The sequence below is a fragment of the Eupeodes corollae genome, chromosome 3, assembly GCF_945859685.1.
Source record: "Eupeodes corollae chromosome 3, idEupCoro1.1, whole genome shotgun sequence".
NCBI lineage: Eukaryota > Metazoa > Arthropoda > Insecta > Diptera > Syrphidae > Eupeodes > Eupeodes corollae.
Genome location: NC_079149.1, coordinates 921572 through 943184, shown reverse-complemented (window position 1 = coordinate 943184; position 21613 = coordinate 921572). Strand labels below are relative to the sequence as shown.

Genomic DNA, 21613 nt, shown 5'->3' with positions numbered 1-21613 from the left:
GAAAATATAAGTTTAACTTATTCACAGCCCCAAGGGTATGAACAGTTCGTTTTATTATTATTAAATATTTAATATAAATAACCACATAATGTAGGTTAACATGAATCAACACATGGGATTTTGTCGAGAGAAAAGTAATTAAAGGTGAAAGTATAACAATAAAGTTTAATGTATTATTTCGCACAAATATTTTTATTTTTTAAAGCTTTGTTATTTCTTCTTCATGGACATTTTGAAGCTCTTCTGTTTCATCATTGCATGGACTTAACGGTACCTGTTCAGTGATCCTTGGAATAATTTTCATCCAATAAAAGTCTGACTGTTTTAATTGTATTTTTCGATGTGATGCAAATAGATCCGGAATTGATCTAGGTCCAGGGGCGAATTTGAACTCCAACACAAGGTGATACAACATAATCTTAACTACCATAAGACCGAACTTTTGTCCTAAAAACGAAAGAAAAATATTTGTATAACTTGAAAAAAAAAATATAACAACATTTGATGTGTACCTAAACAATTTCGAGCCCCCACTCCAAATGGAAAATAAGTTAAAGGTCTAATACTTGACTTCTTCTGTTCGCTAAATCTTTCAGGATCAAAAGTGAAAGGATTTTCAAAATACTCCTTATCAAAATGGCTTCCATAAACAGAAAAACAAACAACGTCATCAGGCTTGAAGTCGGCAACAACTTCACCAGCGGAATTAGTCAGAATATAAGGCTTAGAACAAATCCTGTCGATTAACGGCTGAGAAGGCCATTTTCTAAGTGTCTCAGAAACAATCATATCCAAGTACTTCATATTTTGTATTTTCTCATAAGAAGCTTCAGCACCATCAAGCTCGCTGTTAATTCTTGAAACTTCTTCAAATAGTTTCTCTTGAATTTCCGGGTTCTTCATCAGTTCGTAGACGGTAGCACACAACATATTGCTCATCGGTCCCAATCCCGCAAACAAAAACATAATGCACTGAGAAATAAGCTCGTCTTCTGTACATTTTGTCGCGTTTCTTATAAAAGTAGTTTTCTCTTCAGCATCATTTTCATATTTCTCTTCTTTTTGTTTGCGTGCTTCAATCATAAGGTGAATCATATCAAGGCGAACAATGTGGTCATTTTGACGTTGGTGAATTGTCTGTCTAGCTGAATTTTTCAAATAATTTAGAGATCTTGTATTGAAAGCTTGTAACTTAAAAATCTGAAAAGGAACATTTTGTTTTTATGATTGATTCTAAAAAATAAGATGATATCATGTATGAACAGACCATTGACATTTTTGGGAGATATGTCAAAAACAACAACTTCAGAACTACGATAAACCTTTCGAATTTCAATAAAGCTGATTCCATCTTTGACAGCTTCTTTTTTCTGTTCTTGAGCAAAACTTCTTGCCGCATAGTCTTTCCTCTCAAATAATTTAACACAGCTTTGGTTAAAAAAAATATCCTGCTTATCTAAAATAAAATAATTTATCATTAAATCACAGACAACTGGGAATCAAGTGAGAACAAAATTAAATGATGAGACGTTAAAATGAAAAAACTCAAATTCATTTCGAATTGTGACAAATTACGAACCAATATAATTTGTGGAAATATGGTTAATATCAATAACTTTATCGAATTCCCGATTTTCTTTAAAATTGCACTGCTAATATATAAGAACTGATTTTTATTTTTCCGTCGATCGGTATCAATATCATGATATTGAGCAACTTCTTCTATCTGGTGTTCTCTTAGTTTCGGATTGAACAAACTTCTGATATAGTTACGAATTGTTTGTACAAAACTAAATAAAGAGAAAATCTGAAATTAAAATGTTTTAAAAAAATATATAAATTTAATTATTTAATATACAAACAATTGAAATTTGCGGGAAAATTGTTAACACCACTGATATGATTGCGGAACTTGATTTCTTCAAAAGTGCTTTGATAATATTGAGGAATTCTGTTCCTGTAGTCTTCTGATTCTCAATCGAACCTTCTACATTACTTATTTTAACTTGAGTTTGAGGTTGAATTGATTTACCAATCAAACGTTTTACATATGCTAAGGCCTTTATATAGATTCTATTGAGTCTGTAAATCTAAAATGGAAGAAAAAGTATTTTAAAAATAATTTCAAAAATGGATGAAATCCAAAGAACAGACCCTTAGAGCTTGAGGATAAACTGTTAGGTAAAATGATTTAACAGCAGCACAAAGACTTCTAGTTCTTAAAAGAACTGTCGTCATGTTGGAGAATTCATTTGCCTCGTCTTTGTAAGAATTTATCTCCAAGCCAAATGCTGCCGAAGCTATGACGTCATTTACATATCGATTAAAATAATCTGCAAAATCAATCTCTGTCCCTTCATCAGTCTTTGTTTTATTTTTCAGGTATTTAATAGCTTCTATGTTGCATTCGCTTATAATATGAAAAACTTGACTTATTTCGTTTTCTGCAAAAACAGGAGCCAACATATTCCTCATTTCCAGCCATTTTTCATCTCTTAAAACAGGAAGCATACTGCCAATTGTTTCATTGCTCAACAATGATCTATTTTTGGAATGATTAGGAAAACTTTCGGAATCTTTGATTCCGATTTTTTCAATAAGTTCAGGATCACGAACGAAGAAATGTGGAGTACGGAAACCATAGTAACCATAGATTTTTCTGAAAAAAATATAGGGTCGCAATAATAAGTTTTTTAATATTTGGAAAATAGTTGGAAATATAGAAATTATAACACTGAAGCTCTTTTTTGCAAATAAGCAGAATTGTCGATTTTGAAGTGACTATCAGCAAGAAGCATCGCAAGAGCTACCAATGCATCCAGAAAAGTCACAGTTTGGGTGCGGTGGCTGGTGGATGGTGGCATCATTGGACCGTACTTCTTTAAAGATGATTCGAATCGTAACGTTACTGTGAATGGTGAGCGCTACCGTGAGATGATATCCAACTTTTTTTTGTCCAAAATGAAAGAACTTGACTTGCATGACATGTGGTTTCAACAAGACATGCACATTGCACACACACCACGCGCAACAATGAACTCATTGATAGGCGAGTTCTGTGAACATTTTATTTGACGTTCGGGACTGGCCAATTGGCCTCTTAGATCGTGCAATTTAACGCCTTTGGCCTACTTTTTGTGAGGCTATGTTAAAGCTCATGTCTATACAGACAAGCCCGCTTCAATTCACGCATTGGAAGATAACATTGAAGCATTTATTCGATAAATGATAATTTCCAGAAAATAAATGAGATGCTAAAATTTTCTATACCGCGCGGTGTTTTGCCTTTGCATGTCAAATTTCGTGCGAATCGGTTCTTTTCATTATTTTTTGATTATTTAATCATGACAAATTCTTGTAAAAACAGTATTTTTACATCTTATACTGAGTCTACAGATTAAGGTTCAAACATTTTAACCCCGCTTTAGCTGAGCACCCCATTTTTAATGCCCACCTTCAAATTCAAATCACCATCAACATCATACCTATCCAACCGATAAATGCTACCAAAAATTGTCTTGTATTGCGAAATCGAAACTCATACGCACTCGCTTAAGGTACACAAGTTCAAGGTTATTTTTTTAGTTTAGTTATATTAAAAATGTTTGGCATTCCAATAGGTAACTATTTTAACATATTTATTTTTATTTTTTATTTAATTATCTTGAATCTTTTGTATACTTACTCATTTTTAAATTGGTTATGCAGTCTTATTAACAGTTCTGGGCTTGTTTCTTTTCCTTCTAAGACTGTAAGATTGTTTCCAATTAGAAAAAATGGTTTCTCATGTGCTACATTGCGTTTGGAGAAACATTCAAAGTTTTTATTTGCCCATTTATAAAACAAATAACCAAAGATTAATGTAGAACAAAATATTTCAATTATATATTCCATGGTAAAAGAGTTACAGAATATCAATAACAACTGTGGCAATAGTCGTCATTATTTGATGACTATTAATTAAAGACTGATTTGAGTGAATTAAACGGATATGATAACAACATACATATTTTCAGCTGATTTGGTTTTGTTGGTAACAATAATTTTTGTGTTGTGAGAATTTTGGTATGATTAAAGCTTTAGCTATATTTTCTCATGAATAAATGCATGCTTCGAAGAAAAATATAAGAGAGCTCGTAAAAGCCCTATTTTGAATCATGCGAACTTCTTACTATATTTGAAGTTAACTTAACATATTGTTTATTTATTAACAAATAATATTAAAGAATTTGAACTAAAAGCTTTAAAGACTGCGATCGATTTCATGTTGCTAGTTAGTTTGAAGAGATCTATCACATTTTTTTTTAGATCAATTTAATATTTCTCTTAAAAAGTTCTTATATGCTCTCTGTCATTTTATTGTTTTGATTGAAATAATACACAAAAAAGCTGTTCAAATTAATGTTCTATGGACAATTTGCCACACAAAAAAGTCAAAAATTGCAAGGTCATCATAATGATTGAAATTCTAAGCTTGATTATTTTGTTGCTGTTTCTTCCGATTCAGCATAAGTTTGTGCATTTTTGTTTTTGTTTATATTTCTGTTATGATTAATCATTTTCGTTTGTGTTTTTAGATAATCACCAAATTTCTTTTAATAGCAGCGGTGGTGTACTAGAATTTTGAAAAATTCTACTTAACTGCACGAAAAAAGTAAGAAAGATTGTGTTTCAAATCAATGTGCTACAAATTTCGGATTTTATAATGAACTGGTCAAAATTGATGAAGCAGTTTTTTAATTATTAGAAGTCGTAAAAAAGAGTCTGAGGGTGCAGTATAATCGAGATACAGTTTTTTTTAAGGAACTCAAAAAATTGTATAGTAAATACTTTAAGTTTAAGCTGTTCATTCAGAACGTTAAACAATTTACTGTGACATTTTTGTTAGGATTTTAATTTCTTGAAAAAAAAAATGTAAATTGATTTTGCTTTTTAAATTTCGCCGAAAGTCAAATACACTATTTCGTAAAGCATGAAATACGTTTCAGACGTTGAAAAACAATGTTTAGCTATTTTTTGACGTACCGTACGGATTTTAAAATAAAATATGTTTGTCTTCGAAAATATAAATGCCATTTGATTTGCCAAAAAACGGCGCGATTCATCCAAAGATACAACTCATCTTAGGACATTTCATCCCGCAAATGAAAAATACTTGAAAGCATACTTAACGAAAACAATTGTTTGTGTATTCAACTAGTTCGACCAGGATGGAAAGTAAATTATCTGAAGATAATAAAGAGGAAGAACATGTATGTATGTCTAAAAAGAATAAAGAATAGTTAATTGGCGTGCTCAGCCATGTTTATGATGATAATATGGGAATGATATTGGCAGGTAGAAGATACTTACAACAATCCAATCACATTCCTTCTTTCCAACAAGTTTTAAACGCAAACATGGAATTATTACGTTGAGTTTATTTTTTTCGTTAAATTTTCCAAGAAGCAAGCATACGAACAAGTACAAGAAATTGCTATTCATGTGTTGTTTACAGTCAGGTTGTTGATTAAATATATCATATAAATGTGTACCAAATGCATTAATTAGGATAGTAATGTAATTACAATTTTGTCAAAATAATGCGCTCTTTCGGGCTCATGCACAGTTAAAATAATTTAAAAAAAAACTATTTTAAGATTCAAAATTTTACCCGAAAAATAAGTTTGTCTTCAAAAATTTAAATTCCATTTTATAAATCAATTTTTATTTCAAATATTTTTTTTTTGAAAATCGTTAGAGCGGTTTTTTTTAATTAATTTTGTATGTATAAAATTTTTCAATTTTATTCTAAAAATATTTTTAGTAGGTATGCAGTTGTTTAGTGATTGTAAATATACGCTTAGCATTAAAATTTCGTAAAAAACTGTTGACCTGTTTTTGAGGTACCTTTAGAATTTTGAAAATTAAAAATTCAACATTTTTTTATAAATCCAAACAATAAAAAATTGTTCTAAGAGCGGTACCTTTTCTGAGCAATACAAAAATATGTTTTTCTTATTAAAAGAAGCCAAGTTAAAAAAAAGAATTTTAGACAAAATTAAAAAAAAATGTATCGGTTTCTTTTTGATAAAATTCGAATTTTCGTTTTTTGACCAAAAAAAATGTATGCGGGCCACTGTTAGTTTTGTTCTTAAAAAAAAATTATAAAAAGCCTAACGCGAATCTGCTCAAAACCTAAACTTCCAAGTTTGAACTCAATCGACCCAATGGTTTAGGCTGTAGGGGCGTGGATAGACAGACAAAACCGACCGGACGGAATCGCGGGACCCACTTTATTTGACTTCTCACCATCGTTATATCATGTTTGATTAAAATCTCGAGTTCGAAATTTTGCACGAATGCAAAACTTGCCAAATAGTTCCTATATGTCTCAAGTAAAAAGGCTTGTATTCGACATACACTTATAACTTCCCACCCCGTGTGTCAATTTGAAATGCTTAGAACTCTTACAGAATGTTCATAACAGTATTTCGTGTTAGATAAGTAATTTGAAGTCACTATTTTTCTGTGTTATGTTAATACTTAAATCGAAAACCGTTTTTTATCAGTTTTTTGTTGTCTTTGTAGGTTTTGGTGTTTTATTAAAAAAGTTATTATAGTTGAATTTTTCTAAAGGATTAACTAAAAATTACCAACTATATTTCAAGATCTATTTTCGCTAACCAGATTTTTATCCAAAAATGAAGGTTTACCAATTTTGCCAATTTTTTTGGAGATTCTAATTTGTAGGAAAAACAACTGTTGGATTTTTATAAAAAATGTGCTTAATGTTGAAAACAATATTTGCTATAAGATAAAATTAGTTTAGTTCTTCAAAAGATATTTGAGTCGAAAATCAATTTTTAACCAACCTTTAGCAATGTTTTGTAGGTTTAATTTTTTGTAAAAATACTGTCTATTTGATTTTTCTCAGAATTCTTAGAGATGTCAAAAACGTTAATTATCCTTACATTAAATTCTTTTGGAGAAACCATGTTTTGTTCGTAAAATATTTTAGGTGGCAGTTATTTTTTTTAGTTTTTTTGATTTATAAAAAAACGGCGCGATTCATCCAAAGATACAACTCATCTTAGGACATTTCATCCCGCAAATGAAAAATACTTGAAAGCATACTTAACGAAAACAATTGTTTGTGTATTCAACTAGTTCGACCAGGATGGAAAGTAAATTATCTGAAGATAATAAAGAGGAAGAACATGTATGTATGTCTAAAAAGAATAAAGAATAGTTAATTGGCGTGCTCAGCCATGTTTATGATGATAATATGGGAATGATATTGGCAGGTAGAAGATACTTACAACAATCCAATCACATTCCTTCTTTCCAACAAGTTTTAAACGCAAACATGGAATTATTACGTTGAGTTTATTTTTTTCGTTAAATTTTCCAAGAAGCAAGCATACGAACAAGTACAAGAAATTGCTATTCATGTGTTGTTTACAGTCAGGTTGTTGATTAAATATATCATATAAATGTGTACCAAATGCATTAATTAGGATAGTAATGTAATTACAATTTTGTCAAAATAATGCGCTCTTTCAGGCTCATGCACAGTTAAAATAATTTAAAAAAAAACTATTTTAAGATTCAAAATTTTACCCGAAAAATAAGTTTGTCTTCAAAAATTTAAATTCCATTTTATAAATCAATTTTTATTTCAAATATTTTTTTTTTGAAAATCGTTAGAGCGGTTTTTTTTAATTAATTTTGTATGTATAAAATTTTTCAATTTTATTCTAAAAATATTTTTAGTATGCAGTTGTTTAGTGATTGTAAATATACACTTAGCATTAAAATTTCGTAAAAAACTGTTGACCTGTTTTTGAGGTACCTTTAGAATTTTGAAAATTAAAAATTCAACATTTTTTTAAAAATCCAAACAATAAAAAATTGTTCTAAGAGCGGTACCTTTTCTGAGCAATACAAAAATATGTTTTTCTTATTAAAAGAAGCCAAGTTAAAAAAAAAGAATTTTAGACAAAATTAAAAAAAAATGTATCGGTTTCTTTTTGATAAAATTCGAATTTTCGTTTTTTGACCAAAAAAAAATGTATGCGGGCCACTGTTAGTTTTGTTCTTAAAAAAAAATTATAAAAAGCCTAACGCGAATCTGCTCAAAACCTAAACTTCCAAGTTTGAACTCAATCGACCCAATGGTTTAGGCTGTAGGGGCGTGGATAGACAGACAAAACCGACCGGACGGAATCGCGGGACCCACTTTATTTGACTTCTCACCATCGTTATATCATGTTTGATTAAAATCTCGAGTTCGAAATTTTGCACGAATGCAAAACTTGCCAAATAGTTCCTATATGTCGCAAGTAAAAACGCTTGTATTCGACATACACTGATAACTTCCCATCCCGTGTGTCAATTTGAAATGCTTAAAACTCTTACAGAATGTACAGTATTTCGTGTTAGATAAGTAATTTGAAGTCACTATTTTTCTGTGTTATGTTAATACTTAAATCGAAAACCGTTTCTTATCAGTTTTTTGTTGTCTTTGTAGGTTTTGGTGTTTCATTAAGAAAGTTGTTAGTTGAATTTTTCTAAAGGATTCACTAAAAATTACCAACTATATTTCAAGATCTATTTTCGCTAACGAGATTCTTAGCCGCAAATGACTGTTTACCAATTTTGCCAATTTTTTTTTGAGATTTTAATTTGTATGAAAAAAAACTGTTGTCACATATATTGTTATTGGTTTGTGAAATATATTAGTCCAACCAAAATTTGCATTGCCTTTTTCAAATTAAATTAAATTAAATTGGATGGCTCAACAGTCCGTTGGGAACCTTCGCCTAGTGACTTACAACTCTCAACCATTCCTGTGTGCAAGTACTGTTGTAGTGGTCATTTCATCCCATTGAATTTTAAATAAACACAATTATTGAACTTAAGAGCCGATTCGACTGCCGCACACGAGAGCTTGTTTCCAACTACTCCATTATATAAATTTCAATCAAGCTTTTTCTTCTTTCTCCTTTCATTTCGCGGTCAGTAGCGTAGGGAGTTTTATTTAAACTTCAATGGGATGAAATGACCACTACACTGTTGTCAGGAATGGAAGGGACCTACAATTTTTTAGGCCGAATCCGAACGGCTGATTTGAGAAAGCACTTTTTCATGGCAAGAATTACTCTTAAAGGATTTGTCAATTCCTCGCAAGAGGCAGTACCCGCGAAAATTATATTTTTTTTTACAATAAGGTGGCAGGGATTGAACCCAATACTCCTTGCATGACAATCCAACGCACTAACCATCATGCCACGGGTACTTTTTCAAATTGATATAGTTAAAAAGTACCTACTCAATTTTTTTTGAGAGTCTCTTATGCATCTTTCTGCATTATTTATTAGAAGTCGATATTATATTTACTGGTTCTTAAGATATGGACGTCGAAACACTTTCCGAACGTTTGGACGTACAAACGTAAATAAGTACACACGCACCCACATATGTACATATTTCTATAAATATTTTATTTAGATTCTAGGGACCTTGAAACGTCGAGAAATGTCAAAATGTTCAATTCGGCAAATCAGACCCATTACAATAACTTCCTATGGTAAGTTAAAAATGTTTCAATTCGATTTTTCTTAAAACTACACCAGATTTTAAAAAACATAATTCGTTTTGTGTTCATAATATGTTCGATTTGACAAATGTAAAATAAAATGTATTTGAAGTCTAATTACAATGACATGACTTCCAATGATGAATTAATAATAGGTCACTATCTATTTTCATATTGAACGAACAATCAAACCGGCATGAAGAGTTTGACAAAGCTCATTTGTTCGGACTTGTGCAGCATTGTAAAACTATTAAAACTAATTTTAACATTATAAAACTAATTTGACCCATAAAATAATTTCAAGTATTAATTTCTTAAAAGTAAATTTTAAATTACCAAATTGAGGCACGAAATTTATTATTACACGAAAACCTATTATTAAGTTATAACCTAATGTATAAAGATTCACAATTTTGGTAGGAGTAAACAGAATATAAAGGTAAAACGTGGAGAGCTAGAATAATTTAAATATATAAATGTATACATACAATATTATACGCCATTATGCACACGTACACATACTATACATGAATGTGTGTAGTGTATATATTATACCCATGTTAAAGAAAACGGCACTATTTTCAACAAAAGAAAAAGAAAAGCAAGAAAGCTTCCAACTGCTAATGAAAAACTCATAAATTACCTCCACCTCAAACCCAATGAAAACTATCCCTTAGAAACCTGATGACAGGAACATAAATAAATATGTTTCCTATTACTTTTTTCCTTTTGGGTCACACGCATCTGGAATCTGGATCTCTGAATCTGTTGTTGTATACTTACAGACCTATACCTAGTTGAGTACGGTCGAAAAATGGAACTAAACCTTTTTTATTTTCTATCTCTTGAGACCGTATCTTGAGCCTAAGCAGGATATACATAAAGGAAGAGTTAATCTTTGACAAATAAAAAAGCAAAAATAAAAACCCACAAAAATATCCCAAAGCAGTCTTTAATGGGTGTGTGGTAGGATTTATGTGATATTTCTTAAAGTATCATAACTCATTGGTATGTTCGACGTTTAGGGATTTAAATTTTTATTTTTTGAAGAAAACACATTTTGTTTATAACGAAAGCTAAACTCTATATTATGTTGATATTTGAATGTGGGACATTTTAAAAGGAAATATAATTGGTATGTTTTTAAAGGCTTCCAATTTAGATATATGTATTTGTTTGCACTCTAAGAAAAAAATGTAGGGAAATAATTTTACTGTTTTGTTTCTTTCACCAATTTCGACTTTACCCGTTGCATATTAATTTAACAACTAACAACAGGACCTTTATGAACATCAGTACTTTGTTGTAAACTAATTAAATCTTTTTTGAATAAAAAATAAGAATAGATTTCAAGTATGAAGGAACAAAACACAGCTGTTAAAACAAACCGAAAAGATATAAATGAAAACGCAACTTAGTTTTTTGAAAAATTATTCACCTCGACCATAATTATTATAGAAGAGAAGATACAATATTAAATTAATATTCAATACCTACCGGCATGCACCCCTATGTTTAGCAAAAAAAAACTATCAGAAAGACCATAAAGACCATGAGCAAGACAAATGCACCGGAAATGACGGAATATCATCAGAAATGTTAATTTATGGGAAAACTCCCTTCCAACATTTTAACGAACATATTTAACGAAATAGTACAAACGAAAAAAATATCCCTGAATAATGGGAAGAAACAACAATAAGAAGAAACGATATCAATAACTAAAGATCCATAATAACCATTTTGACAATCAACAAGCTCTTCTCCAGGACCATCAAAAATTCTAAACAACCGACCATTTACAGACAATGAATTAGCTAATAGAAAAATGCAATAAATTTACATAGACTACCGGTTTATTTTCAATTTATTGACTTTATTAAAGCTTTTGACTCCGTTAAACACGAAATGATATAATCCTCTCTGAAAAATCAAAACATAAACCCAAAAATAGTAGGGGCCAATAAAAATATATACAAAAAAAACACAGCAGAAATATAACAGAGAATATAGGAGGCAAGTTTAATATAACAAGAGGAATTAGGCTAGGAGATCCGCTTTCACTTCCTCTATTTTGTTCAGTTCTTTAAGACATTTTCCAAAAGCTGACTGGTAGACTAAATATGGAATAAGGATATGTGGACACTGGACATGTAGAGGAAACTAAATACCTTGTGTAAAAATTATGGACTTCAAATAAAAATGGAATGGAAAACTAAAGTCATGAACAATCCTACAAAGGACGATATAACATTGAACGAAGAAAAATTTGGGTATTAAGACGATTACATTTATTTGGGTGAGCTAAAATCGTTTAAGAACAAAGAAAATACAAAAATTAACAGACGCATCACAAACCAATTCTGCAGTCTTAACAATTTTACAATATGGGCAAATTCCAAACACAATAAAATATATCTTTCACTCTTCTTTTCTACCGATCTCTACTTACGGATTACAAATAATGAACTTTACTTGAAAAACACTTGACCACCTAGGAATATGTCAGACCAAAATACAAAGAAAAATACTGAACATACGACCAAGTCGATATGAAGTTTTTCGCAACAGAAACAAAACTATTGACGTCATAAATAGAACAAGAAAGCTGAAATGGAGCTGGGCAGGACATGTATCTAGACTTCAGGACCAAAGATGGACAAAAATAACAATTAATTGGAGATAAAAGAACAATAAATCAGCACTCACCAGGACGAGCCAATAAAAGATAGAGTGACGATCTATCACAAATAAGCAGAAATTGCTACACCGAAGCCAAAAATAGAGATACATGGGGGGTGCTTATGCCTAACTATTTTATATTTAAATTCAATATACAAATTTTAGATTTATACTTGCATAGTTTTAATATTGTAAGATTTTAAAAATTTTTCAAGCAAAACGTTGTTTTTTTTTTTAACGCTTCAAAGCATTTAGTTGATAAAACTGTAAATAAATAAATATAATCATAAAACTGAGGCAATAAAAGCGTAAAATAATAATTCAATAAAGTCTTTGAGCCAGCAAAAAAAGTCAATTCATTTTTAACTTCCCGTAGGAAGTTATTGTAATGGGTCCGATGTGTCAAAATGAAAATTTTGACATTTATCGACGCTTCAAGGTCCCTAGAGTCGAAATAAAAGATTTTTAGAAAGATGTGTGTGCGTGTGTGTGTACGTGCATTCGTACGTCCGTACGTTCCCGACGTTTTTTTTTTCGTAGTACGTAGCTCAAGAACCAGGAGAGATATCGACTTCAAATAAATTTTATTATACAAACAATAATGCTGGGTTGTTTTTTTACCCTAGCAGTTTAAAAAAAGGTGAACATTTTGGTTTACCCCAAATATCTTACGAACTAAAAACGCTTGAGACTTGAATTCAATTTACTATAATATATTAAAATGTGATACCAAACAAGTATATTTTTTGAAAAAAATCAGTGTTTTTTTTATTAATCAAAAAAACTGAAAAAAATGTGTCACCTTGAAAATTTAACGAATACAAAATAATTTTATCTTCAAAACAATTTCGTGGGACGAAAAATAACGTTTTTAACATCTGGTAAGATTCTGAGAAAAATCGAATGGACAGTTTTTTTATAAAAAATAAAAACCTACAAAAAAAAATTACTTAAAGTTGGTAAAAATTAAATTTCCACTCAAATATCTTTTCAAAACTTTTAAATATTGGCTTTAAAATATTTTTATCTTTTAAAAAATATTGTTGTCAACATTCAGTAAAATTTTGAGAAAAATCGAATTGACAGTTTTTTTTACAACAAAATAAAAATACTACAACTTGGTAAAAATTTACTTTCGAATCAAACAGTTTTCAAAAATTAAAAATATTGTCTTCAAAATTTTTTAAATTACAGAAAACGTTGTTTTCGATGTTAAGTAGTTTTTTTTTTTAAAAATCCAACAGTACGTCTTTTCATAAAAAAATAAAATATACAAAAAATAGTACGCAAATTTGGTAAAAATTGATGTTCAGTTTGAAATCTCTCAAATTAATTTCATTCATCCAATTTGGTAAAATTTAAGAAATGCTACTTAAAGTGGTAAACATTTTTTTTCGACTAAAAATCTATTTAACAAAACTAGATTTTTAAACTAAACTATTTCTTTATATGAAAAATATTGTTGGTAATTTAAAGATTTTTCAATAACTAACAACTTTTTTAACCCAACACCAAAACCTACAAACTTTTAAGCAAGACAAATCGACAGACGGTAGGGAAGTTATCGGTGTGGGTCGCATCCCAGCCTCTTTTACTTTTTCCAAACCAGGTAAAACTTAGTCGTGTCAAGAGGCCTTTCGGTTGTGTATAGTTTTTATTGCTTCCCTTTTCATTGATTTGTCGTCTTAACATGTGTGTAAAAAGGGAAAAAAATAACGATGAAAATAGGTGTAGAATTGTGAGCACAACTTGTAAAAAATATGAAAATAAAAGAGGTTTCTTGTTTAAAGTTATACGGATCTTTAACTTTAAATAACACGTTCACAAATCTTAAACTATTCTACCAATGTGGTTTGTGTTTAGCAATAGCGTAGCAAAATTTAGGTCAGCATAATTTGGTGTAGCTATACTCTACCGATTGCATCATATTCTCAATCCCCTAATCATTTACTCATCTCAGTCTTTGTTTTTGTCTGGATGCTCAAAAACACCACCCTATTTACAACTTCGTGTACTACTTTCACTAAGAGAAAACCTATCTTCAACTCATTCCCTGTATCTAAAGGATGTCTTTTTTTAAATAAATTCTTTTTTCTCAATGCTTACACGACAAAAAAAAACACCTTTTTCTTACAGATTTCCAATCCTTATGGATAACGAGCTGGTGTAGCTCAGATCTACACAAGAGAAAACGTTTACCTAAGGATAACTTGAAAAAGAGGAAACAAGGCGATTTATTCTTTGGCAGGAGCACAGACCTGGAAACATTAGAGACGAAATTCATCAACAGCTCTCTGGGTAAGTCTGAGCTTGTCTTGTTTTTTCTTATTTTTTTTGATTGTGTACCTCTTCGTAGTTTAAGGCCTTCTTTAGCTCCTGGCTCCTGTCCATTTACTTCTCGTTCTGCTTATTTGTTTAAACCAAATAGGACACACCAACCAACTTTATACACCTAAGAACTTCCGCGTTTTTTTTTTTTTTTGTTATTTAAGGGATGAGGGTTGGAGGTTTCAGCTATCTCAACAATTTATTCTTTGTAAGTTCAGTGGATGGTTAAGGTTTTCTTGACTTACTGCCGTTTCCTCTAATTTATTTTTATCTTATGTTGACATTTCCTTATGGCGATGGCGATGAGATGTCTTGAGATTAAAGGAGTCGTCATTCTAGGGGATTCTCATGCACTTTGTAGCAAAGCAAAACATCATCGTATAGAATCGTCTTTGGAAGAATATTTTCTGACCCACCCCCTCAAACCTCCCCCTTTTAAGTGTTCAACTTGTGGATTTCTTTCAGGCCATTTAGAAGTACACTCTACTGCCTGAGAGGGCATGGCATAAAAAAGTCTATATAACCCTCTTTGCCTACATGGCAAATTTGTTTACCTTTTTTTTACCCGTTTTTTTTTCAGTTCAACTTTTACGTTGGGTCGACAGGATGACGACAGGATTTGACTTTAAGTTTGTCATATACGTATAGGTACATGAGCGGAAACAGGCGTTCGCGTCGTCGTCATCGTCACAGTCGTCGTCGTTGTCGACAAGACGCCCTTTCACCCGCAAGTAAATAAAATGAATGCTGTCAAAGGAAATGCAAAGGATGAACGTTTGAACGTTTTCGCCGTTGCTCTTTCATGCCACTTGTTGGTTGCCTTATCATCATGCTGTGTTTTTCTCTTCTGCCTCTTTTTCTACCCCCACACTGCCTTTGACACTTTCCTTTTTTATATTTAGGTGTTTCTTCAACCAGACGGGGCTATGACTCATATAGTTAAAAGGAGTGACAACCCCCCGTCGTCGTCGCCGCAATTCGTCGTCGGTGGGTGTATAGGTCGGTCGTATGTGGGACGCAAAGGAGTTGAATTTATTTTTCAAGCCTTTAATGAGGGTTGTTTGGGGGCTTTTTTGCAGCCCTAACAGTGTGTTTGTTATGGTACTTTTGAAGGACATAAAGAATACGAAATGGCAAAATATAATGCCGAAGCGTTGGAGTGAATGTTTTAAATTGCCGATATATATTTTTAGAAAACAAAAAAATATAGGGGAACATAAATTTTCACAAAATTTGTGGTCGTTTGTGCTTCCCCTTATAACTGTCAATTTGTGTTCTAATAACACCAGGAAGAAAGTAAAAGTGTATAATAAAATTCCTTTTTCGCACTTATACTAAAACTTGTGGATTCCAAAAATGATACTGAAAATTTTAATAGGTTGTGGTTAAATATTTGAAAAGGTTTTTTCAATTTAAAGGGGTTAAGAAGTTAGATTTTGTTCAAGTTATAAACTATAACTACAAACATTGTATAAGGTTGAAAAGTAAACATTTTAATGGATACTATTTAAAGTTTATATAGCTATGAATATTATACACTAAAAAGACTATACCGATTCCAATAATTTAGTAAGGGTTTGCTTAAAAGTCGTTCGTAATATAACAAATACCAGTTTAAAATAACTTTAAATATAAACTTAAAATCATTGGCACAAAATAAGTATGGATACGTTTAACATGAAAATGTTCCACTACGCCAAAAATTGTCTCGTAATATGTTCAATGGGTAACAATGAAAAATTAAAAAATTTAAAAAAGAGCTAAAATTGCAGATTCTTGAATCTGTAAAGTGAATTAAGAAAATTCAAAATTTGGATATAATACTTTCATGGCAAGATTACAATGCAAAATAATTCAACTCCTTTTTCTTAATAAAAAAAGTGTTTTTAATCAGTATTCCAATATTTTTATTTCAAGAAAAGCCTAACTTTAATCTTCTTAAGTACTCTGATGTTATTCTCTTCTTTTTTCAGAACAACCCTTTCTGTCCTTTCATATAAATTGAAATTCAAAAATTAAGAGCAATTTCTTCTTTAATTTCTGCAAGCGAAATCAAATCCTTTGTTGTCATCCCACTTTCCAGGAACAATCGTTGGACTTTTCAAGCTTTTTGTTTTATTAAAATTATTGTCTATGACGAAATCCCCAGCAATCACGACCAGTAAGCACTTGTAATCACAATTCCGTTAGTAAATTAAAAAATAATCAACAAAGCGGAAACAAAAATAAAAACAAAAACAAAAACAAAACACTTATTATATTGAGCGTTTTTCTGTCTGGAGATTTTTAAGTCGCTGGGATGGCTGGTGAAAATTTTAATGATTGTATGTAAACGAGGCTGTCCTTTTTGCGTTTTCCAGGACTCCTTTGTGTGATGGTGCTTGAACAAAGCATTTTTAACTCTGATTTAATTGAATTAATTTTCTATCCTACACTTTATTGTGGGTTCTCATAAATTATTTGGTTTTGCGTTATCCTTAAAAAAATAATCCTGTCCATGTATTCATTTTAAGAGAGGTATTGCTGCTGCCATCATAAACGAAATGAAAACAATAATAATTTCCAATGTTATTCTATCCAAGGTCCTTTTTTGCAATATATAAATATTGTTTCTGTATTTATATGTTTGGATACAATTGTTTATTTTTATTATTTATTTAATTTCGTTTTTCTTTTTTTCTGTTTCAGATAACATGGACGACATGGTATTCCAGAATAATAATAAAAACGCCATTTATGTACTTAATACCAGCTATAACACATACGGGGTAAGTAGCTCTCACATTAATGAGAAACTGCTTATACGCTGTTATTTATACCACTCCAATATTTGTTTAATATAAATGGGAGAGCAACACAACCGGAACAGGACACGGATGTGAAATAAAAAAAATATAAACAAGGCACATTCGTGATAGAACTAAATTTAATACGAATGCCTTTACGTACGTACCTATATCTTGAAATGGCGTATTACCCTAAAGCCTATACATATACTCACCGTTACGTCTAAGGAATTTTATAGGAAACAGAGATCCTTAGCGTTTTTAACTTAAATCCCTTTCATGGATGAATTTTGACCTTTTTTGTATCGTTATCGCACGTAGAAGTAATATGATTGTGTGTTGTGTATGTTGAACGATAAAACTATTTTGATATAGCCTTGGAGACACGTACCAAATTACAAACGGTAATCTATAGAAGCTTACAACATTACATAAATCCTTGCTTTAAAGAGCAAGAGTTATGACTTATTTTTCATTAATCTTAAGATAATAAGGAATATTAAGACATTGGAATACAGGTACAAGAAACGTTATTAGAGATTAATGGTTGTTCTTAACTTTGATTCAATTAAAGCTAAGAAAATACCTTCAAGGTGGTCGTAAAATAACAAAAATATCATCTATGTAGGTGTTAAATACAATATAATAAACGTCATGAAGTTTGAAGAACTTTTATCTAAACTTGTTTAAGAAAGTACAAAGAGATTCAAAAAGGTTTGTATATTTAATTAATAGCTGGAACAACAAACTTTGATTCACTTTAAATTAACGCCTTCAGATTTGCTCTAGAATGATAATATACCACAGTTATATAGATAATTTAAATACGATTTATATTTAAATGGAATTAAAATCTGTAGAAAGTGATTTTGAAGGCACAAAAACAAACAACGGAGTCGTTTTGCCCACACCTGAACTATGATGCCATCTATCGGGTTATTGCATTTTCCATCAAAGAAAAAATTTAACAACTATCTCAAATTTTTAAAACACAACGAATTGTCCACACTTACTTACATTACACACTTACAAATTGCAAATGTGATAAAATTTCGTCAAAGAATTAAATTTTCCGGATCCCAAAATTTTCTTTCGGAAAATTCTCAGACGGACCAACCGTTCTCAATTGATGAATTAGTATAAGTTGTATATATATAGAAGTCGACCAAGTTATACATGGTGTCCACATCCCTTCACGCGGGATATGAGTATTTTACAACCCTCGGCTATGGAGGGACCTACAGTTTTATGCCAAAACCGAACGGCTTATTTAAGAAAGCACTTTTTATGTCAAGAATTACTCATGGAGAATTTATCAATTCCTCAAAACATAAGGTGGAACAAGCAGGGATTAAACCTAAGACCTTTAGAATGACAGTCCTACGTACTAACCGTCACACCACGAGTACAACGCGGGGACATGATGAAAAATAAAGATTTATTCTTTGTATTTGTAAATAAACTTAACTATACAAGAGAGAGGTTTCTCTATGCTCTAAGAGAACTTGATTGTTTTTGAAATACCATAAAATCCATCTTTCATTCCAGTAATTTGTTTTCAAAATTCCCAAATGACATTTAAGAAAAATAGGAACTTCTAACAAAATAAAATTGGCATAGATACATAAATCTCCACTTAAATTATGACAAAATAAACTTTTTCTATCAAAAATGTTCTTCTTTTTTTCTAGGAATTTGGTCGTCCTAACGCCTTTGGTTATCCCCAAAACAACTCGGATGAAATTTACAGCAACCCCAAGAATTGTTCACTTTCAAGAAGTCTACATAAATTGAAAAGTTTACGACACCATTCCAGCGAAATGATTGCGGGCGGTGCTACGAGTACCGTAGAGAGTAATTCATCATCAATGACATCCTGTTCGCCCGCTGCGGCCGCTTTACAAAAGCTATTCAATTGCAGCAGTAGTACGGTCCACAGCTGCAGAAGTATTAATAATTATAGAAACACCAAACAAAACAACAACTGCCATTCTCCCAATAGTCATATAAGTCCTGACTTGAGCCATCATCATGGTACTAGCAATGATCCCCAAACGGGAACACAGTCCCATCCGGTGCATCACCCGCAACTAGAATACCATCATTTGATGGAGAACCAAATGTCACTATCGTTACGTGGCAGAAACAACAGTACTTCCGGTAGCGGCAGTGGTGGTAATGGTAGTGGCTCAAGTTGCGTGCTTCCTTGCGTAGGTGGCGTAGGTGCCGGCAAGAAGAAACATTTCAATTCATCTAACTCCGTTAAATCAGCGCTAATTGCCAAGAAGACAAAGTTTTGGAAATACTTAGTCGAGGAAGAGAAATGGCGGAAGCATAGTGATGAGAATTTACCAACTACCAACAACTGTGTACGCGACCGAGAAAGGTAAAAATATGCTTCAGTTTCATTTGTCTCGTGTTGTTAAGGATGAAACTTTTAAATCTTACTTCCTTTTCTCGTATTTTGCAAGAATATTCAAGGGATAAAGAGACTCCCGCAGGTGCACAAGGAAGAAGTTGAATAATTTGTTAGTTTTATTTTGCTCCTTGTTGTTGTTTTTTTTTTTTTTGTGTATAAGTTGCGCTTGTGAGTTTTATACTGTCAGCAATTATCATGTAAAAAGCATACACTATGGCAAAGGAAAAACTTTTAAGTTCTCAAAGGATAAAGAACTACAAGAAAAAAAATGTTGTCTTTAAGTATTCTTGGAGGAAAAACCTTTGAAGTCTTATATGCGATCTCTCTTAAGTATATGGTTGTTAATGACTACGTTTGAAGTTTCCTTTTGTATAATCGATGCACTTTTAAAATTCAGCCAGAAAGCGTCTTTTATTGCAAATGAATTATCTTTTATTGTGCAACTTTATAAAAACAAGAAGATATCAATTATTAAATACTTATTTCATCTATCAACACATACATAGCATTTTTAATTATAACATCTCGATCTTAATTGTAAGGAACTGAAACGTTCTAATAAAATGTACTTTTAACAAACTTAAAAGCGGTCTTTGTACGAACGAATTTATTTCAAACCTTTACCATAATTTCCACCAAAAATATGTACATACAGTAAAACCTGGATAAAAGCGTCACCTAGTATGGCACGTTTTAAAAGACAATTATATGATTGTTAGCTAGTTTACAAAAACTTGAAAAGTTTATTCAAAAGAAATTCATTAAGATAAAATTTCTTAAATTTATACAAAATGATGTGCAACCAAACGGAGAAGGCAGTTAAGCTCAATTCACTAATAAGAATTTCGGTTCCTAAAAAAAAGAAAGTTAGTTAATTATCCATGTTTTATCGTATATGAATTTACAATAGAAGCACCTTAAACTTTTATTAAACACTTAACGTGGATTTAGATTGCGTTCTATTGGGACTATTTTTAAAATAAAAAAAAATTGTGCTCATGTATTAAAATTGAATGACCCTGATCTTAATTGAGTATTTTTCTTAAATTTGTTCATTCACTTAAAGTCAACATCATTCGAGGCAAAAATGATTTGAAAAAAAATCTTTTAATTTAATAAAGGAATATTCTAAGTATTACCTACTTTTTGAAAACATTGAAAGGAACTAACATATGTAAAGAAATAGAAACATAATTTAAAAATATGGACGGAAAATTATTTAAAATAATTTTTTTTTGTGAAAAACGTCATTCGTTTAGTTATTCTTTGTCTTCTAAGTTAATCCACTAAGGGAATTTAAACAAGATGGGATATGGATTGTGATCCTTCAACAAGCTCGTATAATATGTAAAATGATAACTTAGTACTAAGTTCACTTAAGTGAAAATTATTCCGATTAAATGAGAACCGAGTCTTTCAATGGGATTTGTTTTCAAGGACTTCCTTCTTTACAACCAAAAACTAATAAAAATAAACCCAAAAACTAATCCTGTTTCCATTTTAACTTTCTTTTGTACTTGTCACCTGAGAACTACTTATGTTAGTTTCTTAACTTTAGTTTTTACTTTCAAGCATCAACATGAATATCTACGCCTTTTTAAGGACAAACAAAAATTAAAGTCATTAAAAATGTAAAACAAAGCGTGAACACTTTCAAAAGCTACCAATAAGTTTATAACTCAACTAGCAGGTGCAGTGACCATTAGCACTTAAGTCTCAAAAGAACCAACCACGTAAAATTCTACTCCTTGCTCATTTTAATGTTCTATATTATCGTATAAATGTAAGATATACTTAACTGCTTCTCCTCCTCCTCCT

General features: G+C 31.0%; 2 protein-coding genes across 2 annotated transcripts in view; one reads left to right on the top strand and one right to left on the bottom strand.

The window, feature by feature from the left end:
* Positions 1-21613, top strand: part of LOC129952120 (putative uncharacterized protein DDB_G0286901) — a 44846-nt gene that overhangs the window by 9682 nt on the left and 13551 nt on the right. Inside the window, exons 2-4 of the mRNA XM_056064564.1 lie at positions 14399-14560; positions 17279-17358; positions 19068-19762. Of these exons, the coding sequence (XP_055920539.1) occupies positions 17284-17358; positions 19068-19762 (770 nt within the window). The 5' untranslated portion in view covers positions 14399-14560; positions 17279-17283. The remainder of the gene's footprint in view (positions 1-14398; positions 14561-17278; positions 17359-19067; positions 19763-21613) is intronic.
* LOC129952119 (cytochrome P450 3A7) lies at positions 35-3948 on the bottom strand. Its single transcript, XM_056064563.1, has 7 exons — positions 3686-3948; positions 2155-2659; positions 1863-2090; positions 1580-1807; positions 1268-1456; positions 513-1200; positions 35-447 (listed from the first exon to the last, which is right to left on the bottom strand). The coding sequence occupies exons 1-7, from the start codon at positions 3892-3894 to the stop codon at positions 200-202; spliced, it is 2295 nt and encodes a 764-aa protein (XP_055920538.1). The 5' UTR covers positions 3895-3948; the 3' UTR covers positions 35-199.

Excerpts from the sequence above, each read along its gene's own strand:
- LOC129952119 (XM_056064563.1), bottom strand. The coding sequence starts at position 3,894 with ATGGAATATATAATTGAAATATTTTGTTCTACATTAATCTTTGGTTAT. Across the intron at positions 1,201-1,267 it reads ATCTCCCAAAAATGTCAATG|ATTTTTAAGTTACAAGCTTT; the intron begins GTCTGTTCATAC and ends GTTCCTTTTCAG. Across the intron at positions 448-512 it reads GGGGGCTCGAAATTGTTTAG|GACAAAAGTTCGGTCTTATG; the intron begins GTACACATCAAA and ends TTTCGTTTTTAG.